This window comes from Castor canadensis, chromosome 2 (genome assembly GCF_047511655.1).
Source record: "Castor canadensis chromosome 2, mCasCan1.hap1v2, whole genome shotgun sequence".
Taxonomy (NCBI): Eukaryota; Metazoa; Chordata; class Mammalia; order Rodentia; family Castoridae; genus Castor; species Castor canadensis.
The window spans coordinates 31,932,008-31,959,518 of record NC_133387.1 but is presented as its reverse complement, the minus strand read 5'-3'; the positions used below and the strand labels follow the sequence as shown (position 1 = coordinate 31,959,518).

General features: G+C 35.7%; 1 protein-coding gene across 4 annotated transcripts in view; it reads left to right on the top strand.

Moving 5' to 3' along the window:
- Ptprz1 (protein tyrosine phosphatase receptor type Z1) overlaps positions 1 to 27,511 on the top strand; it is a 172,336-nt gene that overhangs the window by 32,263 nt on the left and 112,562 nt on the right. For all 4 annotated transcript variants that reach the window (XM_074064369.1, XM_074064361.1, XM_074064354.1 and 1 more), the window contains exon 2: positions 18,846 to 18,911. In XM_074064369.1, coding sequence (XP_073920470.1) covers positions 18,846 to 18,911 — 66 coding nt within the window. The remainder of the gene's footprint in view (positions 1 to 18,845; positions 18,912 to 27,511) is intronic.

Here is a 27,511-nt window from a genome sequence, read left to right as displayed (position 1 = left end):
TGGGTGGTGGGGAAGGGTTTGTAGGAAGGTAAGATGGTGAAAGACCAGAAATCCCAGGACCTTTCCCTCTGCCAACAGCTGCTGAGGCCAAATTTCAAAATAGAAGGAGAATAATTACAGAGGAAGCAATCCCATTCTGTAGGAGTCTGTACTGTAAACCCACCTTATCCTCAGTTAAGTGTAGCTCTCACTCATGACTATATATGTCAATGAATAAAATCTATCATATATATCACATAGGAAAGAGAATTATGCATTAGGAGCCTTTTGATTCTATGTGCATATGCATGGAAAGCTTTTCATTTTCTGAGCTGCTCAGTATTTCAATACACTATTCAATATTGGAGGCACCTTGGCAGCAATAAAGTCAGACACTATATTGATTTTAATGGCAAAACTGAACTTGAACAACCTAAAGTGGAGAAAAATTAAAGTCCTGCTCATGGCCTACTAATCAAAAAGCAGAGATATTTTGAAAAGGAAATACTTCACTTATATTTGAAGTGGAAAATTATGATGAAATATTTTCCAATAGTATAAAAGCTGAGATTTCTTTTTACACATAAGGGGTTAATGTGTAATTGAAGACTTCAATAATTGAGCCAAAGAAGTATTAGATAAATTCAAGAAAGCCTAGTAAATCTTGGAGGGAGTTTGAAATAAATTTTATGTATTTATGTTTAACTGTAACCATCTCATATGAAAATGATGATGAGATAGCAAGACGGAGTTTACATTTCATTATCAACATCATATCCATTGTTCTTTACAGCAGCTGAGAAACAAAATAAGAGATGTTTATAAAGTAGATAATGTGTTTAAAGCTGCTTTGCACTTATGTTGTATTCAGTAATACTTTTATTCATTTTGAGTTAAATATTTATTGAACACTTACTCTGTGCCTATTGCAATTGACAGATTCACTGTCTTCTGCTCATAAAGTGATCACCAGACAGAAGGAGACACTCATAAGAGGAGGATGACAATTGCCATTAGAAGAACATTTAGAAGTAGAAGAGTCTAGTGCATTTGGTAAAGGAGAGATAACAGGGCTTAAGTTTGTTACAGGAGCCAAAGAGATCAGTGAAGACAGAAACTAAAGCTCAAGAAATCCTACAGGAGGTAGGAAGATGAGACAGAGTAGGGGTACATTTGTTTATGAGACACACAGGTAAAGAGGTCAGTTAGTGAAGACAGTTGTTAGAAGATGGAGAGGTGGGAACTTTCATTTTTTCCTGTGCAGTCATTTGTTTTCTTGGTAATAACAAATTGTTCTGTCAGCTCCTAATTGTAAAGGGAAAGACTTGGCCATTACTGCTCTTCTGTGACTGTGAGGGGTACAGAGAGGGCTAAATGAATTGTAAGTGGCAGAAAATATCCCTGAGATTGTACATCTAAAATTCATGGTTCATTCATTCCATGAATATTGAATACCTACTATGTGCCTAGTCAGGTGCTGGCTATATAGCAAGGAACAAGATATACACTTTCTGAATTATCCAGGCTTTCACAGTGTAGCACATTAAGTAAATAATAAAAAGATTATTACACATTCTGACTTAGCTATACTTCTGAGGAAGACTCCATATGAATCAAAAAAGCACTATTAAGGTACCATGGTAAGGATGAGAAGGATTTGGTGAGTAAGGAGGCAGATAAGGGAGAAAGTGGAGATATCCAAACAGAGAAACTACTGAGCAAGGGCCCTGTGACAGGACAGAGCTTGAGCTTGGCACAGCTTTCCACTCAGTGTGCAGTGGTGGCTCTGGTGGGTTACAGATACGCCTAAAACTTCTTTATGTGCCGCCATGCGTTAGGGAATCTGACCTAAGAAAGTTCTCCGCTATAACATCAGCAGGGTGCATGGAGTAAGCAAGTGAGGCATCTGTATGTATTCACTGATTCGTCATTTTCTCCAGGTGTGCAGTCATTGAGTTAGTGTTTATTTATCTAATATGTATTTCATGAAATGATGCTACTTTTCACCTTTTATAGTTTAAACATTATAAATCACCACACAGAAGATCTGTAAAGCAAAATTTATCTTAAGATGACCCACCAGGAGATTGGCAGTTACCGTACCTTACTTCAGCAACATTCCTACTGAATGGTGTCAAATACTAGAATAAGATTGAGAGAAATTGCAAATCATTTCATATTCATCCAAAAGAATTCTCAACCTACTTACAGAAATCAAATGGAGAATTCAAAATCATTCATAAATTTCAGAAAACAATGATCTAGCTCAGCTGCTGGGAAGAACTGGAACTGTTGTCTGGAATTCCAGCTACACAGTCTATACTCATTTTTTAATTGCATACTCATCCCTTTTACCTCCCCATACAGTGCCCATTTAAAAGAAGCATAGACTTGGAATTGCCTCTCTCATACCTGTGGGCTGTGACAACTCTGTGAAGTCATATGTATTTACCACTATCTTAAATTATTGGTTTATGGTTGCTTGATATTTTCTGGATTTGTAAAGCATTATTTTTTTCACTTGTTTAAAAATAATTTTTAACTTACTATAAATTTCTGATGGTAGTTTGTATCACAAAGGTCCATATTATTTAAGGTCTCAGTTGTGCTTCGTGCATATGCTCTTCTCATCCCAAATATAAATTTCTGGAGACGCAGAGAGTGAAAAGCATCAGAGTTTGTGTCTATGGCAATCTGCTAGCTGTGTGCAGGAAGTTACAGTGGCATTAAGCCATGAAAAGGGCAATTGTTTTTGTGAAAAATCCTCAAGACATGCCTTGCATTCAAAGAACCAACTTCGTTAAAATCATAAATCATCTACAATCCCCTGCTCTCTTCATCCCTCCTCCCTCCTTGTCTCTCCCTCCATCTCTCTTTCTCTCCTCCTCCCTCCCTCCCTCTTCTTTTTCTTTCTGAAATACCTTTGGTGTTCAGTGTTATTTTAACAACAAAATTTTTAATTTTGATTAAAATAAGAACATAATGGGATTGTTGAAGATCATGGAATAAAATGATTAATGCTGTTTCTTCTTGGAAGTTTCTACTGGATACTTGCTATACCTCTCTTACTATAGAATTTTAATGACATGAAATTGGTAGCTTTCATTCACTTACTCACTCAAGTGCCAGGCAACATGCTGGTTTTACACATAAAAAAACTACCCAGGGTTTTTTATGCAAAGCACTGCCAGTTTTCCCATAACTAATTTGTTCTACCTAAGATTATGGCAATATCTATGAAAGACTAATAAAATTACACTAATTCTTGTTGGATGTGACAGGACTACACTGCTGTCCTAGAAGACTGGAGCTCTGTGTGAGATGGGAACCATTGGTTCCCCTGGTGTGGACCACAACCAAAATCAGCAGGCACTCTTTGGCAACTGGATTACTGAGGAGTGCACAGAGTGAGGGTATAGCCAAAAGGGGCCTCCTTGAGAAATGTCAAACTATTAATGCCCCTTGCTCTGACATAAGAGAAACTTCGAATGTGATCTTCATAAGAAATGGTCCTTCCACCGCAATATTATATGAAGCAAGACATTTCAATTACTTGAGGATGCACAGATATCATTTAAAACTGAAGGAGTTGATGGTTTCTGAGGTTAAAAAAAGGTAGTTTAAAATAATTTATATTTCAATAGTCACTATATTTTTAGTTTGCAAATGACATTGAATGATATTTTAAAGAACTTTGTATATCATGCTGCTAGTTTGTGACCTCTTTAAGCACAATATACATTTTATGAAGGTGGAATCTGTATGTCATTGCTTGACATATGGTAGATTAGCAGTTAATGAGATTAATGTCAGAAGTATAAACTTCCAAAAAGCATGGTCACTTAGATGTTTAAAAATATATGAAAAGAAACAAATTCTATTTCAATATCTTGTGTCTTTGCAGTATATCATACATAAATTTCAAAGCCTAACATCTTTCATAAAAGCACTATTTTTTTCTTTTGGCTTAAAAACATTGACTTGACCATGATCTAGTTCCCTTAAGGTCCAAAACTGCTACCCTTAAGGTCCATTGTAAGATGCTGCTTCTTCTTTAATCATCACCATTATCACATTAGACACAGTAGTAGGTTAATTATCTTGAGGTGTCACAGTGACCTAGTAATTTCAGGGCAAAGTGCCAGCAGAGTCCTGGTTACAATCCAGGCCAAAAACACTGCATTAACTTGTTTCTTGACATTCTCACAAGCAAAACAGTAAACCTGGAGAGAAAACATGTTTGTTCCAACTAAGTTAACTGTTACAAAACAAATAAGATCCAACCCCCAGCCAAACATTCGTGATTGTGTGTAAAATGTAACTACTGAAATATTTTCTCCAAGGCTATTAATTCTTTACTGAAGGAAAGCTTTGTAAATATTGTTTCCCTATGAGCAATAAACTTGTGTTGTTATCTAAGCTACCTAATGAGCATTTCTGAGCACCTGCCATTCAGAGAGCATTCACATTTCAGCCAGAATTTGGGAACATCTGTTGCAACAGTGGGCCAATGAAGCCCAGTGCTGTCATTAGTCAGTATTGGTCACCAGTCACAAGACTTGAAAGTAAGCGTGTTACAATTAGTGGCTGAACTGACACCTCTTTCCAGGGGTGACTTTGGTGTTTCACAGAGTGAGGACTGTGGAGATCCCCAGATCCAATGAGACTGCTCCTATCTACCCAAGAAAGGTAGGACTACAAGTGGGATGCTTGGTCAAGATTAGAAGCATGGGATGAAGAGTATAAATACCAACCAGAGGAAAGTGAAGCGAATAAAACGACTCTGCTGGACAATTAACCATCAATTGAATTTGATCAGTTTTCACTCACCTCAAACTTTACAATGGAGAGAAATATAATGGTGAATAATGACCAGCTGATAGTCTACTGAGAGTGAAACACCTGAACATACCAAGAAAGCAGTACAAATAATCTTCTGTCCAGTTATGAAAACAACAGTGGCTAATAGAAGTATGTACTTGTTAAGAACCAAAATCCAACTAATTAACAATGTCATTAAAGCATTTCATTCTTTAAAATTGCTAATGGGGAGAGTGGTTGTAAATTGAGGAGCTTCTTGCAAATGTAAACAATGTAAACTTTGAACTAAGTACTAGTCTTAAGCTGCCTTCAGTCTCTCCCAAAAGAGGAAGAGTCAATGCTCTGAAAAAATCTTGCTTTTGAAAATGTGTTTATTTTGAAATGCAATGGGGACATTAAATAAGGATAGTCTTCTAAGATTAAGTAAAATTAAATATTTTGGTTTTCCAATGTTCATATTGTTCTTAAGGGGGAACAGTTCAACACCTTATTGCAAGAATTTGTATTTTCCATGTGCATTGAGTCCATTTTTTCCTTTACAACAGAAGAGTACTTCAGGCTAAGAACCAGAGAGCAACAGTAAATAAGGGAATGATTTGTGACTGAAGAAGCATGTACTATTCACATTGTGTAAATACCTATTGCATTTTGGGATTTTGCTTCATTGTGAAAAGAAAAAAAAAAAAAGCTAGATACCTGAAAAATAAAATTTTGAAATGCTGTTTTTTTTACAGAGAGCTTAAAATGGTTTTTACCCATCTGCTACCTCTTCTTATGGTATTGTTGAAAGTAAAAACAGAAGCTATGTGCTGTCATTTACAAAATTGTGGAAATTAAGCACAGATGTGATGGCTGAATTCAAGGTCCTCGCTTAAAGGGTCATTCTTCTGGCCCCAGAAAGAAGTGAAAGAGGCACACACGATTTACATATGTGCCTTACTAAAATTAGGCAGTTCTGTTAACAGATCTAGGCTTACTCTGATTTCTTTTGGAAATATTGACAAGCTTAAGTAAGCTTAATGAGCTTGTGACATATTCCATTTATAAAAAGATATTAGCAAGTCAAAAAACATAAACCAGCTAGTTACTTATTTTAAAAATGCTTCCCTGTGAATAAATTTTTATTTTTTCCTAGACTAGGAAAAGTAATCTAAATGGAATTCATGACAGAAATGAATACCCTCAAACAGAGTCAAGAAAACCTCTCTGCTTCCTTGCCCAAAATAACAACATAGTGAATCAATGAACACACTGGAAGCAATTTTAGCTCATGAGCCACACCTATGTCACAATAGGCTGCTAACACAAAAGCTGCCAGGTTTTCCTGCTTAACATATACACACTTAACATGTCAGCTTCATTTTATCTAAACAGAAGTGTTTCAGAAATAAAGCACAGACTCAAACAAGACTGTGTCAAGATTTACACCATGTAGAAGACCCAGTCAATGTGCTCACCATGGCCCTTAGGATGGTTTGTGGGTTTGCTGCATTTTCTATTTATCTGTGCCTTGTTTTTAATTGTCTCAGTTTAAAATCCTGTTACTTTTGCATCTATGCATGTAATTTCTTGTGACTAAGGACAAGCTTTTACTGTATAATCCAAAATAAGAAATGAAAATGAGTTTCAAGATTTTCTTTTTTGGGGAGGGTGGGACTGGGATTTGAAATAAGGGCTTCGCACTTGCAAAGCAGGAGCTGTACCACTTGAGCCACACCTCCAGTCCGCAAGATTTTCTTAACACACTTTTCAGTTGTTTAGATATTTATCACTAATGTGATTGGTTGTGGAATCAGAGAAATTGTTTCAAAGTACATATACACCTTAATTTCAGGGATTTGGGGGCAGTAGTGGGGTTTGAACTTGGGATCATATGTTTGGTAGGCAGGTGCTTTACCACTTGAGCCATACAGCCAGCCCTTTTTGCTTTATTCATTTTTTGAACAGAGTCTCACATTTTTGCCATAGGACCAGCCTCAGATCCAAGACCCTTCTACCTATGACCTGTGCATAACTTTTATTACAGCAGTATGCCAGAATTTTGTTGAGATGGAGTCTTTCCAATTTTTTCCCCAACTGATAATCTCCACCTCCCTAATAGCTAGTATTACAGGCATGGACACTGCTCCTGACTAAGTTAAATTTTAAAATTAGCAATATAGTCTCACCAAATACATAGAAGGCATAACATAGGGAAAAAAATCACCTTTAGTGGCACAGCATAAAGAAAATTACATTTCTGTATATGTCTGTTGTTAATAAAACAATGTAATTGTTGATAAAGTTTTATATCATGGACATTTTGCCACATCAATAAATATTTTTGAAAATGTCATTTAATGGTTTCATGTTATTTCATAGTATAAACATTACCTAATTTATTTAATCTCCAAAAGTTTTTGTACATTATATATTTTTCAGGACTTCACTCTTACTTGCAGCATTATAAACATCTTGGCACTTTGTTCTCTTCCCTGTTAGTTGTAAAACTATATTCCTTGGAATAGAATTACTGTGCCAAAGGATATGAAAAATTTTAAGAATCTTCATAACTCTCGCAAGGTGCAGTGACTCATACTTGTAATTCCAGCTACTTAGGAGGTAGAGATCAGGAGGATCTCAGTGGGAGGCCAGCCTGGGCAAAATCTTGCTAAATGGGGAAACACTGAAACCTTTTCTTCTAAGATCAGTAACATGACAAGGCTATATACTCTGCACTCATATTCTTAGAATTCTTAGCCAAAGAAATAAGCCAAGAGGAAGAAAAAAATGTACAAATAAGAAAGGATGAAGTCAAATTAATCTTTGCAGATACGATCCTATACTTAAAGGACCCTAAAGATTCCACCAAAAAACTCTTAGATCTGATAAATACAATAAAGTAGCAGGATACAAAATCAACATGTAAAAGTCAGTAGCTTTTCTATATATTAACACTGATCAGCTGAGAAAGAAATCAGGAAGATAGTCTCTCTCACAATAGCCTCAAAAAAAAAAAGAAACAATATCTAAGAATAAACTGAAATAAGGAAATGAAAGACATTTACAATGAATATTATAAAGCACTGAAGAATGGAATTGAAGAAGATGGAAAGACCTCTATGTTCATGGATCAGCAGAATTAATACTGTGAAAATGACTATACTACTGAAAGCAATCTACAACACATCTTCAACAAAATCCCAATGTCATTCTTCACAGGTATAGAAAAATCAATCCTAAAATTCATATGGAAGCCACACTGACTCCAAATAGATAAAGCAATCCTGAGAAAAAAAAAAAAAACAGTGCTCGAGGTATCACAATATCTGACTTCGAGCTATACTACAGAGCCATAGCAACAAAAACAGCATGGTATTTGCACAAACACAGACATGAAGAGCCATGGAACAGTGGAAGACCCAGAAATAAACCCACATGGCTACAGTCATTTTGTCTTTAACAAAGGAGCCAAAAACCTACATTGGAGAAAAGACAGCCTCTTCAGCAAATGGTGTTGGGAAAGCTAGGCTTTCCCAACTGAAGACTGAAACTAGACCCCTATCTATCACACTGTGATCAATTCCAAATGGATCAAAGTTCCTAATTTAAGATCTGAAACTTTGAATCTTTTAAAAGAAAACATAGGGAAAACACTTGAAAACATGCTGGTAGAATGGCTCAACTGGTTAGACTGCCTGTCTAGCAAGTGTGAGGCCCTGAGTTCAAAACCCCGTGCCATCAAAAACAAACAGAAAAAGATAAAGGAATTTGATGTCCCCATTCCAGAAGAATTAATACAGAAACCTTAAAGCAACAGAGGTCAACATGAGAAGGGGATCAGGAACCAGTGTAAAAGATCAGTTAGAGATGACTCAACCTGGGTTGTAACACATTCGTACATAAAAGCAATGCTAGGAATCTCTCTGTATAGCTGTCCTTATCTCAACTGGCAAAAATGCTATATCTTTCTTATTATTGCTTATTTCTACTCTTCAACAGAACTGGAGAAAAGTGCAGAACAGGTTCTGCCTGTAAGCAAGGGGGGAGTGAGTGGAGAGGGTGGAGACAGGGGACGGGGGAGAAATAACCCAAACAATGTATGCACGTGTGTATAAATGAATAATAAATAAATAAATAAATAAATAAAAGATATAAGCATAAGTAATGCTTTTCTGAGTAAAATCCCAGTTACCCAGAAAATAATTGAAAAATGGCATTGCATAAATTTAAAAACTTCACACAAAACAAATACCAGAATCAAAAGAAAATCTACAGAATGGAAGGAAATCTTTTCAGTTGTTCATTCAGGTGAAGGATTAATATCTAGAATTTATAAAGAGCTCAAACAACTGAATGCCAAAAGAACAAATAATCCAATTAGTAAGTAGGCAAGGAAATTGAACTTTTCTGAAAAAGAAGTACAAATGGTTAATAAATACATGAAGAAATATTCAACATCTTTAGCCATGAAGTAAATACAAATCCAGACATCACTGAGATTCCATCTCATCACAATCATAATGACTATCTTCAAGGGAACAAACAACAAATGCTTGTGAGGATTCAGGAAAAAGGAACTCGAAAGTGCCATTGGTGGAGATGTAAACTAGTGAAGTCATTATGGAAATCAGTAAGTTCTTTAAAAACTAAAGATAGAACTACCATATGATCCTGCTATACTATTCCTGGGCATACATCCAAAAGAATGTGAGTCAATATACAGTCAAGATGCATGTATACTCATGTCTATAGCAGCTATATTCACAATACCCAAAATATGGAATCAGCCTATGTGCCCATCTACCAATGAATGGATAAAGAAAATGTGATGCATATACACAATGAAGTATTAATCAACCATAAAGAAGAATGAAATTATGTGATTTGCAGGGAAACAGATGAAACTAGAGATCGCCATTTTAAGTGAAATTAGCCAGACTGAGAAACACAAATATCACATGATCTGTTGTATATGTGGAATCGAATCTAGTCTTTAGAAATGAATAACAGGAATGTAAAATGTGTCCTGCTTTGGAGATGGGGGTGGAATATGGTCAAAATACTTCATATCCATGTAAGAAAATATAAAACCTGTTGAAATTGTTTTAAGAAAGGGGGAAGAGGTGAAGGGGAGGTATAGAGGAGCTGGATTTGATCAAGGTACATTGTATGAATATGTGGAAGTATCACAATGAAATTCCTTTGTACAAATAACATGTGCTAATAAAAATAATTTAAAAAGAAATATTTAGGACTGACTGTAGAATTGTCGATTATATTGATTGTAATGATGGTTTCAGGAGTTGTATACATATGTTAAGGCTGATTAAATTGTTTACTTCTACAAAATGTTAGCAAGATCCCATCCCGGGTGTGGTGTTACACACCTGTGATTCCAGCTACACAGAAGCAGTAGGTAGGAGGATCACAGTGTGTTTCTGGCTACGGCCAAAACCACTAAACCAAGACCCTATCTGAAAAATAACTGAAAGTAAAAAAGAACTGGGGACATAGGTCAAGTGGTAGTCTGCCTGCCTAGCAAGTGTGAGCCCCTAAATTCAATCCCCAGTGCCACCACCAAAAAAAAAAAAAAGAATCTTGATAACTCTTGCCAGCTTACTGTCCTGAAAGTTTATACTAGTTTATTCTCTATCTGTATAAGGGAACATATCAAGTTATTGTATTTGTTCAATACAAATAACATTTATAACTTGAATTTCATTAAATATTTCCAAGCTTTAAATGTCATGCAATAAAAAGTATGAATGTTTCTTGTGATACCTGTTTTAATGCACAGTCTCATAAATATTCATATATATTTTCTTGTATTTTTTATCCTTTTTTTAAACTTTATTAATACACTTGAAATTTAATTTGGTACATGTGAGAAATGTGATTTAACTACTTTTTTCAAATAACTAGTGTTCTCAATATCTGTTGAATTTTTATACTTTTCTTATCTGATCACTGTGTTTACTTTATCATCAGTTAAATGTGCATCTGTACAAGGTCCAGTGTTAGTGCTATGTACTTTCTTTTGATGCACCTGCCTGTTTATCTTTAATTCATTGACCAAGCCCTTCACTCTTTTTCTAAATTATTTCACTCTTCTTTCTCTATGAACTTTGGAATATTTTTCCTATTAAAAGCTTCCCAGTAAGCTTCGGTCTATTCATTAATAGAAAGAAATGTTACCACATAGCCAGCAACATCCCCCAAACTCTGTGTTCCCATTGAAGAATGTGGGAGGTCTCTTCATTTATTCACATTTTATATTAATAATACGTCTTTTATTTATGCACTTTCTTGGTGTTTTATCCTTTGCATAGGAAATGTGAATGAGATCCCATTGTATTCTCCAATTGACGATGCAAGTGTGCAAGTTGTCGAGACCCCTGAGTGACCCCAATCGTAGAACGAATAGTGCAGCAGATGCTTTTGCTCTACACTGGATTTCAGTGGAAACAGGAAGGCAAAAGGCTTCATAGCAGCTATCTTATTTATATCGCTAAATATAAATTGCACAGTGCTCTACTAGTAATTTAGTAGCCTATAACAATATAATAACGCAATAATATACTAACACAAATAGAAGAGCACATTATTTTGTAATTTGATGCATTCCATATTTTCTACCCACTTTCATATTCTTTTTCTTATGCAGATTGGTTTCTCTTCTCACTTTTAACATCATTTTTAGAATTGTCATTTTTACACTGTTGTTATTTTTATCTACTTCCATTATCACCATGTCATCAAAAATTGGGTTTTTCTCTTATGTAGAACAAATTCACTGTTAGTCACAGATGTAAAAATTATGATTACAGCACTGTGTGATGACAATGAGTTTTAGTTTGTACCCTCTGTGTGTTTTCTGGGTGTAGTATAAGAAGTTTGACAGGGGAAAAGTGGTACTTACTTTCCTACAGACTTTATTTTATACATAAGTGTGAAGAAGGCTAGCATCTTGAGCCCAAGAAATAGATTTTCTAATGTTAAGTCAGTTTTTTAATCTCAACATCCAAATTGTAGTGAATGCTTCATGATATCCATGAATACTCAGGATACTGAGATCAAATTTATTATCTTGAAAATATGCCGGTGTTTTATTGTTTTGTAGAAAATTCATATTAACAAAGAAACAGTACAATGAAATTTATGTAGAGTACACATTTACATTATGTTCTTATATGACATTTTAAAAACATACATGTACAAAATTAAAAACCATTGTTTTCTATAAGGAGATAGGAGATAGTGTTACAGCTTATTTTTAAAACTATTTTTGCTTATCTGTATTTTTCTAATTTATCTGAAAGAAGCATGCATTAGTAATTATGTGATAAGATAAAATATTATTAACATGTTTTTAACAAAAAACCCTCAATTTTAGAAGTATGGATAAATTACATTAGGTTAAAAACATATGTCAGAGTATAGGATAATATACTAGTTACTTTTCAAGGTAAGCCTGTGAATATTCTGAGCTTTCACTGAAAAATTCAACTGTGATTGGTAAACGTATTGCCATCATATAAATTCCTTCTGGGAAAACATTTATAGTCCTCATTGTCTGAAGAACAATTGAATTTAATTGCTCACCTCAGAACTGTTCCTCAGTTTTAAGAGACATGCGTAGTATTTAATTGGATGTCTCACTATTGAAACAAGCATATGGAAGAACTGGCTCCCTTTGTTCTTTTACGTTATCCTTTGTGTTCAGTCTTTCCATCACCTTTGTTAACTTTATCATTTGATTTTTTTTTATAGTGTTCCTCAGGCACCAACTTTCTCATCTCTTTAACCTTATCCTTCATAATGAGGTCATCGGGATGCAAAACTTCATCTTTTCAGAATTTCCTGTTTTTAATAACATTGATTAATGTGTTCTCCTATTTGGCATTACATTGCTATTTAAGTGTTGAGACTGTCAAAAGTACTATTTAAAAAAAAAAAAAACTTTGCAGAGGAGAAAATCAATGGAACTTTTCTTTCTAACCCTGAAAAGCAACTGAAATTTTGAAATGGATGTCCTAATGTATATATTTTACAAAGCAGTTTGTTTTTAGAGATTTGGATTAATTGGTAGCTATTAACAGTAAAAACAATGTTTGAACTATTAGAGTACCTAGACAAGCCATAGTATCTAAATTACTATAATTGGTTAAACTATATTTCACAAAAGTTTTTGAATATATATTGGATAAAAGTTAACATTCCCGATGCATAAGGATAGACTATACGATAACTTAATTTGACTGCAAGCTAATCCTTATAATAAATAACAGGAAAATGCACAGAGAAAATCTATCAGTGATAGATTGTCTATGAGTAGATCAGTGCATTGATAATTAAACTCTCTATTCATGGGCAAATTTAATTTTACGTGGAAAGTTTGCCTTAGTTAGCTAATCGGGGTTTTGGTTTAGATCACATGGAATGATGGTCTCAGCCTTCTTACCGAACAATTACAACAGGACATCCCTTCAGCAGGCAGCAGGCAGAGGATGCCTTCACAGGTGTTCTTTGGATCGACACCAGTGGAAGAGGGTTGGAGGTGGGGAAAGGGTGTAAGAGGGTGAATATGGTGCAACTACTGCATACACATGAAAGTAAACAGGGAAAAGATACCTGTTGAAACTATTTCTGAAATGGGGAGGTAATGAAGGAGAATGGTGGAAGCGGTGAATTCAAGTATGACATGTTTGATATAATATAAGAACCTTTGTAAATGCCACAATATACTCCTACCCAGCACAACAATAAAAGAAAATTAAATTTAAAAAAACAGGAACCTTGATTCTCTTCCAAAAAAAAAAAAAAAAAGCTAATTCTCTTCTTAAAGAAACTTTTATTTCTGACTTTATTTTATTTTTTCTTCTTGGAGAGGGTATTTATTTTATTTTCAGTGACTGCTGTCACTGTCAATCTCTTTTTTTTTCTTTTAATCACTGCCCTAGGCATTTCTGGATGTCCTATAACTTACTAGATAATAATTGCACTGGACTGTATCTAAAGGTTTCCAGCCCCTTCTTCAGGCTTTCACAAATCACTTACCTTTCTTCAGAAACACACACCCAATCCCTTTTACTTCAGCTAAAATATTTCTTATTACTCCATATCCTTGATATTACCCAATATATGAAATACCTTCAGTCAACTCAGTAGACAATTTCCTTCCTACTTTTAAAAGAAATCTGGGTAAGTAGAGAAAGTAGGATGAAAACTAAAGGGGTGAAAACTGATGTATCTGTGTATCACAGAGAACTGTCCCCAAGAATGTCTCTAGTGACCTGCAGAGCCAACATGAAAACTGACCCCTCAAATCTTTGACTCCACAGTGTGTTATTTCCTGTGCTCCGCCTTTCCTCTGCCTGCAACAGACAGTCCCTCACTCAAGATCTTTAGTGTTTTCATTAAAGGACCTGAAATAAGTAAGAAGTATTATGTATCTTAGGCAAGCCTACTTTCAGAAATCTGGAATCCTAGACTTCAAACATATTATCTATGGTTGCATTTCCCTTTTCTTTTACTGAGGACCACTGTATTTCTCCTTCCATTCACATCTTTGGGCACTTTGTAGAATTAACATTGTACATGTCTCTATGTGGATTTTGTCAGAACACTGCTGATAGAATCTGCTATAGGATGCAGGTGATAAACTGTTGATCAGTATGAAACAAAGGCTGTCCTTAGACTGAGGACATGATCAGAAGTGATTTTATTATTTAAAATATTTATGATTTTTAGTAAGATATGAGCTCCCTCATTTTTATTTTGAAAAAGGAGCATTAAAATATTGAGAAAAATGCTAATGGTGGTTATCAAGGAAAGCAAAACATTAATTTCCTTTAAGTGAGTATAAAGAAAAAAGAAATATATGTATATGTTATATGTACATGTGTGTATGTTTATAATACTCACATTGTATTTGCATAGGTGGTTAAGGCAAGTGTAAGATAGAGTGGATTGAATAGGCATGTTAAGGTTACCTGAAATAAGATAGACCAAATGCACCTCATTTTTTAAGCAGTTTCAAAAGCCATTTCACAAAGAATAGGTTTCCAGAGTAACCTTAAAAAAGATTCATTCATGTATATATCCATGTGTGCAGTTCCTCCTGAAATGTTTTTTCTGTTTTACCACTACAAAAAAAAAAAAAAAAAAAACAGGCTTAGCAAGGACTTTAAGTAGAAAGAAACAAAATATAAAAACTAAAGAAACTAAAATCCAGGAAATAGGAAAAAAGCATTTTTATTACTTTAATATATTTTTAAATGTGTAAACACTTAATAAATTCTATCTGATATAAAATTTACTGGTTTTCAAAGTTTATAATGCCACAAAAAAGTGAACCTAGTTTCTTTTTTTCTTTCATTGGAGCTATCACATCTCATTGATCAGACCTCTAAGTAGAATTTTGTAAGTGGGGTACTCTCTCACGCCCAAAGACTATGTAATTAGCATATGAATGTGTAATGGATTGTGTGAAGTAACAATTAAGAAAACAATATATAAAGGAACTGAAAAGAGCTACCAACACCTGGGAGTCTTGTACTGAAAAAGCTTTCTTAATATAAGTAATTAGAAACCAAAGACAAATATTCATTGTGTAGGGATAAAGTCCACAAGGAAAGTTTAAAATTGGATGATATTTTCTCTAATCTTTAAGAATCATTAAAACAGGAGCTTACTTTTGTATTTATTTCAGTGGAATACTTGTTAAATACAGATTTTGTATGGTATCTGATCGGAAGCCCTCAAAATGCATTTATATATAAAAATGGGTTGCATTTAAAAATGTTTACCTTTAAAACATATAAAAGAGAACAACAAATCCTTTCTCTTATGGTTAATGCAAAGTTTTAAAGGAAAGTTCCAGTCGGTTGCCAGGTCAAAGCAAGTATACAGTCAATTCTCTGTAGTTTATTTATTAAAATAATTCCTACTAGTGAACCTCTGGCTTATATTGTTTTACTTTGCTTTGTTGCTCTGGAAGACATACATGCAACAGGGAGAACAATGCATAGTTCAGAAGTGTTAGAATCCTCACTGCTGGAGAGGGGTGAGTGGGTGAAGAGGCAGGCTGGGCACTACAAGTTCCAGTTTTGATGATTACCACCTCTACACGCTTACATTTCTTTGGCATAATTCCTCATATCTAAAATAGGAGTTTTTCTAGACTATTAAAAGTCTGAATCAAAGGATCTCTTAAGATCCTTCCTAAAATTCAGTTGTATTTATCCCTTTATCATGTAGAAACACTTATCCTCAGATTTGAGACTAATTCAGTTTGTTTGGGGTAGAGGATGGCAGTACTAGAGTTTGAATGCAGGGCCTTGCACTTGTTAGGCAAGCATTTTACCACTTGAACCATGTCCCCAGTCCTTTTGCTTTTTAAGTTTGTTTTTCAGATAGGATCTTGAGCCAACTTTTGCCTGGACTGGCCTCCAATTGCAGTTCTCCTATCTCCACCTTTTGAGTATCTGGGATTACAGATGTGAACCCTCTTACCTGGCCCCTAATTTAGCTTTAAATAGCTACTATTATAAAAAACAACTGTGTTTGAAAAGCACATTGTGAGTTTAGTATTTTGTCTTCAAGCAGAAATACTATATAGAGAGAGTTTATTTATTTATATGATTTAATAAAAGCATTATTCCTAACAGCCAAAAACTAGAAGCACCTCAAGTATCCATTAATTGATAAATAAAATGTAGTATCAAAACAAAATTATGCCAGGCAAATTTAATCAGGCAAGGAAAAGTTGTTCAAGGCTATTACAATAGTGACGAGGAGTCAGAACCAAGTCTGAGCTCAACTCTAATGAAGCAGAGGGTGCAAAGACCCTAAAGGAGATGAGCTAGTGATAAAGTACTGTAGGACCTTTGAGGGTGCTTGTAGGTTGTCTGTGTTTGTTGATTGACTTTATCCAAAGAAAAAAATAAACTCATGTTTTTGCAACTTATAGCAAGCTTCCTCTCTGAAGGTGGGATCCTACCCTCAACTGAAGCTGTGAGGTAGGGTTGCTACCTCCCTTAATGCTTATATTTCAATGGCATGGTTCCAAGCAACTTCGCAAGTAAGTTTCTAAGGTGTGAAATTTTGGGTTGGCTATTAAAAATATCTATATCTCAACGGGGCAGAGGAAGATTTTACATTTCTAAGGTAAATGCTATAGGAAAACAGAGGTCAGGATCCTGTCCAAAGTTTAAACTGAGGGGAATGTAAGGATGTCTTATTCACCATATAGTGGAATATTCTTGGTTAATAAAAAGGAATGAAGAATTGATGTGCTATAATCATGGATGAACCTTGAAAACATTATGCAAAGTGTATGAAACTGGTCACAAAAGTCCGTATATTATATGATTCCATTCACTTGACATGTCCAGAATAGTCACATCTATTGACAGAGTAAGTTGGTGGTTGCCTAGGGCTGAGGGTGGGTAAGGGAGGGGCATGGCAGCTAAGCAGATAGAGTCTGGGGAGTGATGAAGGTGATGTAATACTGCATGTAGGGATGGTTGCATGAGTTTGAAAATATATTAAAGCCATTGAACTGTACATTTAATGAGCAATTTGTTTGATGTATAATTTATACTTTAATAAAATTATTGTAAAAAAATAAAAATGTTAAAATATTCAATATGGCTAATAGAATATTTACCTAGATATATAGGTAAAAAAATTTTTAACAAATTTCTCCAACGTAGGTTTGGTCTCCTAGTAATCTGTAAATTCTTTTTAATAACTAGCCTGCCTTTAGCTTTTATAAAAGAGTTTAAAAGTTATTACCATGTTATATTAATCAGAGAGTATGTAACATGGAACAGAGGAAAATATTTTTTGATATGTTCTTAGTATATTTGCATTCCACAAATAATCAGAAACTTCCAGTAAGGACAAAACAACTGTCTAGAGTGAGTAAGAAATAGTTTCTTTTCCCAACTAATAAGAAAAGTCAGTATACTGCACGTGTGTACATGTGTACGTATGTGTGTGTATTCAAGTGAAAGCTACATGGTCTGGAGGCATGACTCAAGTGGTAGGGTGCCTGCCTAACAAGTCCAAGACCCTGAGTTCAAATCCCAGTACCATGAAAAAAAGGAAACAAAATCAAATGGAAGCTATCCTGGCAGAACGCCAATTTATGAATGAATAAAATGTCACAAGTTCATTAATCAACTAATTGTAGCCTTTCTACAGAGATAGTTTTGTCAGCATTGATCAGATTCCTAACACAACCTTCAAAGATTTGCTTTATCCATGATGTAGCTGAAATGGAATATTAATGTTTGCATAGTCTGGAATTAAGGGGCAATGCACGTAAAGGAAGGCATGAATTTGTAACATTCCTGTTTCTTGGGCACAGGTGTGGCTACAGGCAAAAGTCTGAATTACACAGAGTGAGACTTTGGCTTCCACCCATCTTTCTGTCTGTACTCCTTGCCCCAGGTTCTAGACTGAAGACTGTTTCTCTAGGCCATGAGTCACCTACCACCTTTATGATGTCCCAAGCTTCCCACTGCATCACTTGCACCAGGCTTTTCCATTCTTCCAGGGACAAATTCATGCACAATGAATTTATGCTTAAATTCCAGTTTTCTCAAGATAGCTAATTTCATTTTATATTAGAAGGGAAGCAAATTTTGAGGATATTTTGCTAGCCTCTGAGGCTCTTTGAAACACAGAAAAAATCTTGGGTCTTAACTTCAAAGTATCTTTAATCAATAAGATTTCAGATACCAAACATAGAAAAAGGTAAGAAAAATTTGGAGTTATAATAAGCTGTCTCTTCTGATCCAGTCTTTCTTTGGGATGATGCCTCTAAGTTGTTCCAGAATGTTTGCTTTGTTTCCTTCCCAAATTTTAGCACTCTTTAAAAATTACTCCATAAATTTTATAGTATCTACTAGAATGGGGTTAAAGACAGATACTAGGAAAGTAATGTAGAACAGAATAGTCCATTTATGATGTGAGTGATTTGAATATCTTATACTTTAAAATTTTTGAACACATATTTTTCTGCAAATTGATCACTTGATTTCTCTTGGTTATAGATTGGACATATGGATACTACAGACAACATAGAAAACTTGTTGAAGAGATTGGCTGGTCTTATACAGGTAAATGTATTACTATATAGTGAGTTTCAATGGAAAATATTATTGCTTTTGTATCTCATATATAAAAGGAAACCTTGTAGCTAAATATAGCATTTTAGCTTATCTACCTGATAGACCAATTAGTTAATAAAATATATTAAATGCAAAATGATTACTGATGAACTTCTCATAAGAAACTTTGTATTGTAGAACATACTGGAATCATGTAGAGCTGAATCTGAATCCTAGACCCACTCCTTGGAAATATGCATAATCTGTCTGAGACTCCTAGTCTTTTTCATCTGTGGAATGGAGGGTTGTTACAAGCATTGAATGAGATAAATGAAGTTTCAGGCGCTTGGTACAGAGCCTCCTTCTGAGCAGAAAGCTCTCAGTAAATGTTAGCTGCCTGGTGTTTTGATCATGCTAGTGATTACATGCATTCATTGAACAAATGTTGGTGGCATTTTTGTTCTGTTCTCAGAAAGAGCTCCCTTCTGAATTAGTACGACTGAGTTCATGGGAGTCAGAGTCTCATTTTGTCAGATTGCCAGACTTGGTAATCATGAGTGACTTGAATATCTGAAGTTGGCTAGGAATAGTTCCAGCCAGAAATTGTGATCGGAAATCCTGGGGAGAGAAGAAACATAGTCCTGATTGAAAGAACATGGGTGGAATTTGGATGAACCATATGTGTCTGGTGATCGCTTGGGAGAGTGATAAGCATTAGAGATGGGGACTCATTAAAAATGAGTGAGTTGATGAGACAGAATCAGATTAGAAGGGATTTGCCATAATGACCAATTGGGACTGTATTTCATAGATGAAGTCCAGCAGAATGTTGAATTTTGTGGAGAGGCATGTATTTTTCTTTGTTTTTTATTCTTACATTTAAATTAGTAAGTATTTGTTGTAGAAAATATGTCCAAACAAAATGGAATATAAAAATTACTCATATATTCACTATGAAAACATTAGGGGCCTGTCAGGAGAGTTTTTGTTATCTTAGGGCTTTGTATCCATTTTACTTTTGAAATTATCTTTGTGCCTTTCAATGATGATTCCTGTTGATCATGATACTTAATGTCTGTTCAATACTCCATTGGGGAAAACATTATTTTTTAACAACTTCCCTTATTTTTGGATAGTTAAGTTTCTCTAAGTAACGACAAGATAGATATGTTCTTATTTTCATCTTTATCATTTGTTTGCTGGAGAATCCTTGATATGCAATTGTTGAATAGAAAAAGAAGTAAGTTCTTTTGAGATTCCTGATGCACGCTGTCTAGTCTCTATCTAAAGAGGATGCACCAACAAAATAAGTGACTCTCCCATTTAATACTACCCAGGATTGATGCTTGGCATTTTCAAAATCTTTATTAACTTGATGAATTTTTTAAATGACATTGTGTTGTTTTAATTTTTAATTTGCTTTTGTTTGATTTCCACTGAAAGTCAAGATTTTAAAACATGGTAAATTAGAACTTGGAAAACAATGCAGGCATCAATCACAGCAGGAAAAAGTGAACAAATGAAGACATATCTGCACTGCGGGTTACTCCACAGAGTGGTACAGGTAGCTCTCTGTGATGCTGTTTGAAAACATCTGTCCTTAATTTACTTATTTATAATAATCTATAAATTGATGTAATACATTTTTTATTCTTCAAATTCTAAAAAGGAGCAAACTTATCCACAATTCTACTCCCATTAAAATTATTTAAATAATATTTTCTTTTTTGTTTCTTGTTCTTGCTATTATATACCAAGATAATAAATAGCCATGACTATTTAATTAAGCAGTATCTTGTCAGAGAAAAAAAAAGGACTCCAATGAAAAGTATTGTTAGATCAAGGGGCCTAAATGTATATGTATCTCAGATATATGTATCTCAGAAAATTATGTTACTTTATTTCCCCAACCACATTTTCACTAATATTAATTATAAAAATTTTAATCAATTTGTTTGGTAAGAAAATAAAATCTCATTTTTGATATGCTTTTTTCCCACTGTTTCATTTCTTCAATTACTCCAAACAACAGTCTAGGTTAGGGCATTGGGGGGACATATGTTGAATAAGTATTGCCTGAGTTAAAGGTAAATTTGAATAAGAAGGGTAGAAAACAAGCAACTCCTAGCTTGTTGGTTGAGATAGGGTCTCTAACTTTTTGCCTGAGTTAGTTCAAACTGTGGTCGTCCCAATCTCTACCTCCCAAGTAGTTGGAATTACAGATACGTACCACCTTGCCCAGCTGAGAGCAAGTAAGTTTTAGACAGTAATATATATGTATTGATAAAAGGGAAGGTTTTCCTGTATATTTTATCTATGATATTGATTGAGTTATACATTCCTTAACTAATGTAATAAAGCATTGCTATCTCTCCAAAAACTGTATAATTTTATATGCTTTATATCTGACAATACAACCATATTGTCTTTGTTTTCCTCCAAAAAATAAATCATAGTGTTGTACACAAAAAAGTACAGCTAATTTTTACACACACACACCAGACAATTGAGAGGGATGTTGAATGTATGGAGAGTGTCCCTTATCACGGACAATGACTTCTCAAGCGACAGTTCTTCCATTCTGTAAAATACCTGATGTCATCAACATCTGGACCATATGTAATGCAAGATCTCTTTTTAAAGGATTTATTTAGGTAACACTAGTAGTGGTTTGGGAATGCTGCTTCTGGGTTGAAATTTTCTCCAAGGAGTTTTTCATAAGTATGGAAGTTTTAATGTGTTTTGGCCTTTTACATTTATACTTTTAAAAATTAACCAATTGCTTTTAAGATGTTTTTATTTAAAATAGTAACATACAGCAGTTATAGATAAGTTAATACACAAAGATGTTCAAAGAGTAAGTCAGCTTGATTTAGTTTGTTAACAACAAACTTCCTCATTTCAAAAGTAGAGCTAAAAACAGGTTATTTTTCTCCAAAGAATGAACCTTTAATCAGAGAACTCAGGAATGTACACATTAAATGAAAAACAAATGAATGCACTCTCTTTTCACCCCTAAGTCCAGAATCAGAAAATGGAAGACCCGTGCTGAGAATTACAGTTCTCAGCTCTCCATGCAAGGAGAGATACATGCTGTCTGATGGAGTGATGATGGTGGTATTTTCCATCAGCTCAGGTCCTAGTGCATCTGGGTGTCCTCATCAGGTCAGGAGAAGAAGCAGTATTACTGATGGGATTTAGTAGACAAAAGAACAATAGCACAGCACTACACAGTATCCTGTTATCTTAGGAGTCAGCCAAGGAGCACCCTGCTCTCAGTGGGCTGACTGAGCATGGACAGGGCGCCGATGGAAGGCCAGGCTTTCTTGACTGTGTCTTTACATATGCAATGCACAGCTCTTTCCAGTATGAACAAGCTTCATGATTCTGTTGATTCTGTTCATAATCTAAACTCTGTTGATATTAGCTCCTTTCAGGAACAGTTTCATGATCAGAGGGATTAAACTATAAAAAAGGTGACATTTGTTATAGTGAATGAATTATTTACAATAGAGTTTTTTATATCATTTTACTTTTTAACACAAGTATTTAAAGTTGGGTATAATTTTCAATACTATGCTTATTATTCCATGTAGAAAATGAAAAATTATGATTACTGAAAAGTTTCAAGACAAATTAATATTAAGATTTTTATGAATGGCTCACGTAAATTGGTCTTGACCTCATTAGTCCCGTTTTGTCTATAACAGCTTATATTCTTCAGGTACATGTTTGTGTTCCTTCTTATATTGTGTTATTTAAATTTATCAAATTAGCTAAAATATTACAAAGACTTGCCTTTGAGTTTTTGTAATAGAATTCTATTAATAATTATATTAATAAAAATTATGAGTAATCATAACATCGTCCAGTAAGTGCACTCATCATGCTACCGTAAGTCATTTTAAATACGTGACACATCAAATATGATTTAAATGGAATCACTTAAGTTGAAGTTGTTTATCAAAGATTATACATACAATTATACGAGGTGAAGTAACAATACATATTCTGTAATAACTACCAGAAGGGTGGAGAAATATAGGGTGGGAAAAATTACTCTTTACATAGGTTGTGTTTTTTACATAGATTAAAATGCCCTTTCTATTCAGAATGTATGCTGTAATTATGTGACGAAATGAGAGGGTCGGTCCACATGGTCGACCAGCCCATTTTTAAAGTTGTTAGTGTCACTGTGATGAAAGAGTGAATTGTAAGTCTGGGAATGTCAACACTAAGAATCTGATTCTTCTCATAATAACTTCATTCCATTTAAGGATTTCATAAAATGAATTTCATTTTTCCCAGTCACATATTTCTGATGACAATGTCTAAGCAAAGATATTTCGTTGTGAAGAAAATACCATCATTTTGTCTTTCTTTTTTTAATATCACAAATACTTACAAGTAAAGACTATCATAGATGTTAACTTCCTTTCACTTGAGTTGTTAGATCTTTGTACCTTAAGCAATGATAAAATCACCAGAAATCAGTTGTCTTTAACTGCTCCATTCTTAGGGGTAGTCACTATTGAAATATAATCTTTGTTTCCTCTACTTATAAAGGTATTATATTGTTTAATTTTTAACATTCTATAAATCAACTTTGGAATTGAACATTTTATATTAATATATTCTAGGGTGCTTTTACACCTAAAACACCTTTAACATTTTAGTTGAAAGGTTTCTGACTGGGTAGAAGTCAGAAAGTATAGCTGTTCTGGCTGCCATGAACCACTTGAATGGATTACCTCAGAATGAGGAAACCTTAAAGAACAGAATTGATTCTGTTTCCTGAAATAGAATATCTTTCTAAATAATCTTTCCATCCTGGTAGATACAAGGAGTAAACAATATTACTTCAGAGAAACAAGAGCCATAATATGAGGTTGGGTGTAGCGTGATTTGGTATTTGGCCTTGTTTTTTGAATATATAGTTAGGTTTAGTCTTTTCTTTCCCTTGACTTGGGAGAAAGTAGCCAAACTCAAAGAAAATTGGAATCCAGGTAGAGTAATGAGCAGTTTCTGCTTTGTCCAGGTCTTTCTTTACTTCTAGAATCTGGAATATCCTTTCAACATATTATATTTTTTTCTTTGAGTCACTACTACATGTATGAAACAGATTGTTCAATTCCCACTTCCAGTGTAGGAGTAAAAAAAGATTACACTCCAAAATGTTACTTATAAACTTATCCCTCTTCTGCTTCACTCCAAAGTGTTTCTTATAAACTTATCCCTCTTCTGCTTCAAATTATCTATTTATATGGGTATGGACAAGACACCTGGGAAAATACATACACAGTTACCCCGGAGGTTGAGTTTAGGGAAGTGGGTGAGACCATAGGAATAGGAATAGGATCCTCACTTGTTACTATGCACTGCTTATATTGGGCAGCAAATCACGACAAATTTGTTGATACAAAATATTTTCAACTTATCATGATTAGTGTTAGTTAAGAAGGGAATGTAGATAAGATCCACAGCTCTGTGTCTGCAGTCATCATGACACAGGGTCTCTGATTGCCTGAGTCTCAGTGAGAAGAGGATGTCACAGACAGTTCTCAGTGACAAGCTCCCTGGTTGCCACTGACCTGTGCACTCATCAGGCTGCTAATTGCTCTGCACTTAATTTTCTTATCTGTAGAATGTTTTAAATAACACCCTGCTTAGTTGAGAATGAATTAGATTAACAATTCCCATTGTTATGTGAAAGTGCTTTGAGCAAGGACTGTATGCTACAAATCCAAGTGAGTATTACTTGGCAGTGTCTTGACTTGAGCCCAGACAGATTGAACAAGCCCAGGCATAGTTTATAATCTTGCAGGAGGATTTAGAAGGAGTTTATCTGCTTGAATGCATATTATGAACAGGTATTTCCTATCAGCTGTATACTTTTAACGTTTGCCTAAAGCCAGGTGTGGTCGGGCATGCCTGTAATCCCAGCTACTTAGGAGGCGGAGGCAGGAGGATTGTGAGTTTGAGGCCAACCTGGGCAAAGTTAGTGAGGCCCTAAATTAGAAACAAAATACAAACAAAAGGACTAAGGGCATGGCCATAGAGGTCTAGTACAAGACTCTTGGTTCAAATGCCAGGACAGAAAAAAAATTTTTTTAAGTTCACCTAAGATTTATATTCTTGATAGACTTTCCTGTGCTAAATGTGATCACTAGATATTCCTCATTGTAGAGACTGTATAGGGTTTAGTTAAATTATTTTAAACTCAGAATTTCTTTATATTATATTTTTGAAAATTGCTAAGAGTAGAATTTAAATGTTCTCACTCCCAGAAATAATAATTTTGATTTAGCCACTACACAATGTATACAGATTTCAAAACAACACAATAGATACAATTTTTTATTGTTTGCACTTATAAAGTTGAAAAAAAATGTCACCTCACAGAATAGCATCATGACTAAATAAATACTGGTTTCTTATTTTGTGTAATGGTATCAATACGTTTTCCTCAGAGTGTTAATCAGAATTTTTATCTGTGAGGCAAAATACAGCAGAAAACAACTTCAGGTGTGTTAGGAAAAACACCACTCTCAAAGAAAGCTCATGAGAAAACTCACATCCATAGAGCAAGGTTTAATGGCAGGCCCAAACTGCCAGGCTGGCTGGGGAAAAGATGGCACAGCCCCGAGTCTGGGTGAGCAGTGGCTTTTATAGAAGGGGGAGGGTAAGGAAGTTAGTACAGGTGCAGTAGTCTCTGGTAGGGGTGGGGCTGTCTTAGGGCACGGGAATTTGTTTAAGGGCAGGGCTGCCATATTGGCTGATTCAGAAAATGGCGACATTATTGTTCTATCATTCCCCCATTTTTTCTTTAATAATGATGAGGGTAGGGGCTGAGGATCAGGAATTGGGGTGAAGCATCGATCTCTTTAACTGCTTCTTGCTGGCAGGGGGCATTGTATGGGGCAAGATCCTCAGGCTCTTGTGGTGTCCTGGATGGGGCCTTCACAGTTTTCAGGGTGGTTTTGGAGAGGTTGGTATCCCTGGAGGTACAACTGGTTAAATTGTTGATTAGCAATAGCAGACATGTAATATGACACAAGGGAGGAAGCTTAAGAATAGGAGAGCAAGAAGGAACAGGCATTAGGATGGGCATTGGCCAGGAGAACCACTATGAAAACTTATTCCCTAGACAATTTCAAGAGTCCTCCAATTCCCTTCTCCATTTTCTAATTGTTTCTTGAGAGCAGAGTCTGTTGGAGGCACAGGTGAGCCTGTTTGCTTTCCCTCCTCCCCTTGTTGGGGCAGAGTTAGAGCATAAGTGTGGCAGCTGCAGGTTTTTGTAAGCACTTTTGTAAAGCAGCTGATTTAAAGTTACTTTAGACTGAGAGGCCTGGCAAACTAGTTGGAATAACTTAAGCCATAAGGTACCATGTTACAGATTTTTCACGGGAGGCAGGGTCCCAGTAAGCCCAGGGAGGGGAAGCAGACAGAGACAAAGGACACACGGTGAGACCATGGAGGAGGCAGAAAGGTGTGCTGACATCTTAGGTAAAGGAGGGGAAGGCAGAGCCTGGAGGCATGACACACACTTAAGGGATTAGCCATCACCTGTGTCTCTAGGTTGTTCCCATTGATTGGTTCTGGCATGCTTTCAGCAAAACAAAACCTCCATTCTCCGGTTGGCGAATAAATCCAGGGCTTCTTCTCAGCCCACAGGGAGGGAGCATGAGCTCCCCAGAGCTGGAACTGCCTTGAGGCCAGAATTGGCAAGGAGTGGCTTGCTTAACTCCATGACAGGGAAAGTTTTTCAGGAAGATAGGAGGAGATAGGTATGGTTAGCTGTGCAAGAAGTCTGTTTATGAGGGGAAGGAGGAGGTTTGGAGAGGAATTGGCTGACTTAGAAACTGGTTTACAGGCTAATAGAATCTGCTCAGAGGAACAGAAAGTACAGAGGGAGGGTTTGATGCAAAGATAAGGAAAGGATTGGACATAGGAAAGTTCCTTCCATTTACCAGCACGCTCACAGAAATTGTATAAATCCCTTAAAATATTGGGATTGAAAGTGCCATTAAGTGGCCATTTGGAGGTATTATCCAATGGATATTGGTTCCAGGCCTGATTACAGAGAAAAGTGAGCTTTTGTGGCTTAAGATCAGGCGTTAGGCGGAGGGGCCCAAGGTTGGCCAGGAGACATCCCATTGGGGAGTCTGAAGGAATTTGGAAGGTCCGACTCCCATGGTGAAGGCCTGACCTGAGGAGAGATATGGCGGGCGGGACCAAAATGTCAGGTCCTCATGAGTGGGAGAGAGAAATGTGGAAAACAACCCCCAGATGGAACATCTTCACTACGGGGGTTCCACAGTCCCAAGTGGGGAACCCAGTTCCCGGAATGAGAGTGAGCTGCAACCTAGTGCTAGGGTTTTCGAGGAAATGAGAGAGAGACCACAGCTCAGCGTGCGAGGAGGACTCACCAAGGGAGAGCGGACCTTAAAGGAAGATTAGCCGGTGGTGGATGGTGGTTGGAGACGCACTGGGGAGGAGGAACTTCCCTGTGAGCTAGTGAGAGAGTGGTGCTTTCTAGGATTGGGGGTCCCAGTAAAGCAGCTCAGATCCCGGAGGAAAGCCGGGAGAGCAAGGTCAGTGCCGGGAAC